The sequence below is a fragment of the Ceratotherium simum genome, chromosome 29, assembly GCF_057802395.1.
Source record: "Ceratotherium simum simum isolate JZ-2026a chromosome 29, ASM5780239v1, whole genome shotgun sequence".
NCBI classification, from domain to species: Eukaryota; Metazoa; Chordata; class Mammalia; order Perissodactyla; family Rhinocerotidae; genus Ceratotherium; species Ceratotherium simum.
The window spans coordinates 777,218-780,647 of NC_141928.1; the positions used below are offsets into that span (position 1 = coordinate 777,218).

The 3,430-nt window shown below is 68.0% G+C and overlaps 1 protein-coding gene across 1 annotated transcript; it reads right to left on the reverse strand.

The window, feature by feature from the left end:
• Window positions 1–304: 304 nt before the first annotated feature.
• Window positions 305–2,887, reverse strand: TOR4A (torsin family 4 member A). Its single transcript, XM_004423696.3, has 2 exons — window positions 2,462–2,887; window positions 305–1,721 (listed from the first exon to the last, which is right to left on the reverse strand). Exon 2 carries the CDS (start codon window positions 1,682–1,684, stop codon window positions 437–439), a length of 1,248 nt encoding a protein of 415 aa, XP_004423753.1. The 5' UTR covers window positions 1,685–1,721; window positions 2,462–2,887; the 3' UTR covers window positions 305–436.
• Window positions 2,888–3,430: the final 543 nt, after the last annotated feature.

Genomic DNA, 3,430 nt, shown 5'->3' on the forward strand with positions numbered 1-3,430 from the left:
GGGGCTGGTGTATGCCATGGCTGCTGCAGGCACCCCACAGAGCCGAGGTCACATCTAGCTCTGAAGGGGATCAGCTGGGTGACCCTGGCAGCTGCGCACCCTCTCTGAGGTCACTCATCCTCTGTACCGTGGCGTCAGGCTGCCCACCTCCTGGGTGCCTGCCATGTGGGGCACACAGCAGGTGCTGAGTTAAGGATCAGACCGGAGATGGCAGACTGGGGGCTCTGAGGCAGCTGGAATTAGAAGTGGGAGCTCAGAGCCACCCCCACCAGCTTCCCTAGGTCCCAGTGTGAACCAGCCAGGGGGCCACCGACAGATTTATTAGGGGATTCAGGGACCTGGGGCAAGTCCACAGGGTCCCCTCCCTCCTACTGCCGCCATCAACCCAAACGTCCCCTGGTCCTGCTAGCGTCCACCGTGTCCAGCTGCGCCTGTGCTACAAGAGGTTCACCCTGGCCACCACCTGCTTGCAGCCAGTGACGGCGAACTCGCGGCCCGCCACTTGGTGGTAGCTAAGTTGCGCCGCCAGGAGCTCGGCGCGGGCCTGCTCCGGGAAGAAGCCCTCCGCGGCCATCTCGTCCCGGAAGCAGTTGACCACGTCCCGCTTGTCCAGCAGCAGGAAGGGCACAATGGCCGCCACCTGCCACAGCGGGTGCTCGCGAACCAGGAGCGCCTGCAGGCTGGCGCGCAGCTCCTCCTCGGCCCGCGCGGCCGCCGCGGCCTGGGCACTGTGGGCACCGTCGGGGCGCAGGGGCAGCGCCCGGGATGCGTTCTGCAGCACGAAGCGCGTGATCTCCGCGCCCCCGGTGCGGCTGAGCAGCACATAGATGGCGTTATGGAAGGGGTGGGAGCGCTGCGGCTGCAGGAAGCCGTGCAGCTCATCCAGCAGCGCCGACGGCATGAGCTCCACCTCGTCGAGCACCAAGAGCGGGGTCTTCTCCTCCGCCTCGGCCCTCGCCACCACGTCGGCCACGAGCTGCGCCAGCTCCTCTCGGCAGTCCTGCGCGGCGCGCGGCTCGGGGCAGTGGTGCTTCGCGTGGTACTGCAGTACGAGCGCGCCATCCTCGAGCACCGCGCGGAAGTGGCGCGCCAGCAGGCGGCCCACGTGGCTCTTGCCCACACCGCTGGGCCCGTGCAGTGCCAGGAGCAGCGGGCGGCTGTGCACGTGCGTGGCCAGGTAGTCCCGCAGCAGCGTCACGATGCGCCCCACGGCAGCCGGCTGGCCAAACACGGCGCGCTGCAGCGCCTTCTCCAGCCCGTCCAGGTCGTAGCGCTGAGCGTTATCGTCTAGGTTCTCGATGGCGTTGAGCACCTGGAAGCCCACGATGGCCACGAGCAACAACAGGCAGCACTGTGCGCGGCTCCGGTGCTCCGCGCGCGGCCGGCACTTGCGTGAGGTCTCCGGGTAGAGCACCACGCGGCTGCGCCGGCGCCTCTTGCGCGGCGTCCTCGAGGACAGCTCGGCGGGGCCGTCGAAGGTGAAGAATCGCGGCTGGTTAGGCTCCGCGCGCGGCGCCTGGGGCCCAGAGTCCGGCGCCTGGCCCGGCGGCGGGAGGCGTCGCTTGCGCAGGAGGCACACACGGCGGCGCAGTCGCACCACGGCGCGCACGGGCGCGATCACGCTCGGGCCGGGGGCGCCGGGGGCCATGGCCGCGGGCTCCAGGCTGGGCTGGCTGCGGTCCATGGCGCAAGGGCTGCGCTCGGCATGCAGGTCGCCCTCCCTGCAACAGGAAGACGGAGAGGGTCTCCAGACTTCCGCACGGCCGACTGGGCCCCTTCCCCGGAGTGATCTCAACAGCCTGGAAAGGCCCCAGAGCGCGGTCCGGGATGTGCCACGGCCAGGGCCTGGTCCTGGGCTCGCTGGGCGGGAGTCGCCCCCTGACCAGGAAGCGGCTCCCCGCGGGGCCCCAATGCAAATCTCTAGGGTCCGCCCATAAACAGACGCGGCCTTGAGGAAGTGGCGGGGGGGGGGGGGGGGGGGGGGGGGGGGGGCACAGCTTATCGGGCAGCCTCCCTGGCTTCCTGGAGGAGGAGTCGCTGCAGACCAGGCGCCGATTAGGGGTGAAAAAGGGTCAAGGCCGGACCCCGCCCCCGCCCGCAGCTCGGACTCCGGGGCGCCAGGGGCCCTCGGCGTCCCTAGAGGGGGCCACGGGAAGCAGGGGGAGGAGCACCCCCGGAGTTCAGAGACGGCCCCCACACACTGAAGACACTGGGGAGAGGGTCTGGCTAGAACTGCTTTCCAGAATGGGCCCCAGACCTGGCCGCAGCCTGAACCTAGGCCTCCCAGTCCCCAAACTGGGATTCTTCCAACACCCTCCAGTGAACACACTGATGGAGTGGCAGCAGCCCCCCAGAGATGGGTCGGGGTGGGGTGGAAAGAGGGACAGAAAGATGAACTGGAGGAGGGACAGAGCCACAGAGACAGCGCTGGAGAGACGCAGGGCAGACCCACCCCCCATACCTGCAGCTGTGTGAGGTCAGGCTCCTGCTGGCCCTCAGCCCCCCAGGGCAGCACCCTGCCCCCCACCAGACGATGAGGCCCACGACTCAGGAAGCAGAAAATGCCGGCTTCCTGGTGAGGGTTGAGGTGGGGTCAGGGGCCTGGCTGGGCCAGCTCAAGCCTGGTGGGCAGCAACACCTGCGGGTCCCCAGGGAGCGTCCTGAGATGAACAGAGGAAGCTCCGAGAGGTTTCCGTTTCTATGCAAAGGAAGTGAGTCAGGGGTGCGGCGAGGGCGGGACTTAGGCTGGACTGAGGCGCCAGATGGGGAGGTCTGGCTGGCTTGCCCAGGACCCTGGGCCAGCAGGTCACCTACCCTCCTCAGCCCTGCAGCCCTCCAAGCCTTCCTCGCTCCGTCCAGGCTCAGGACATCTGGTGAGGCTGAGGGCATCCCCTTCCCCAGGATCCACCGCCCTTACACCTCAGTCTGCCCTCTAAGAACCCCCACCACCCCAGCGACATCTCCACTTGCACCTGACCCCCACAGGGCCCCTCCCCGGTGGTGGGGTTTCCAGGCTGCCTCTAAGCAAGAAGGGGAGTAGGGCAAGAGAGGGGAGGGCAGGGTCCTTTGCCCAGCTGATGTCCCCCCAACCCCTCCCTATTCTCTTCTCCCCCACCGCCCCTCCCCCTCCCCTGACCCCAGTCTGGGGCCCCCAGAGTAGGTCTCATTTCCTTTTCCTCCCCCTCCTCCTCTACCAGGGCCTGGGGCTACATCGCCCCCACCTCCCCTTCCTCTTCCCCTGTCCCCAGCCTAGAGTTCCCCCCTCCCCCCAGAGGACAGGGCAGCACAAGCAGGGGCAGAGTTCTGGAACTGGGGAAGGTCCCCCACGTGTGGCTCAGAGTCCTGGTGGGGGAGAAAATTCAGGCAGAACTTGGGTCACAAGTTGGCAGATGGGGGCTCTGGACCCTTCCCTGGCCACCCCCTTTCCCAT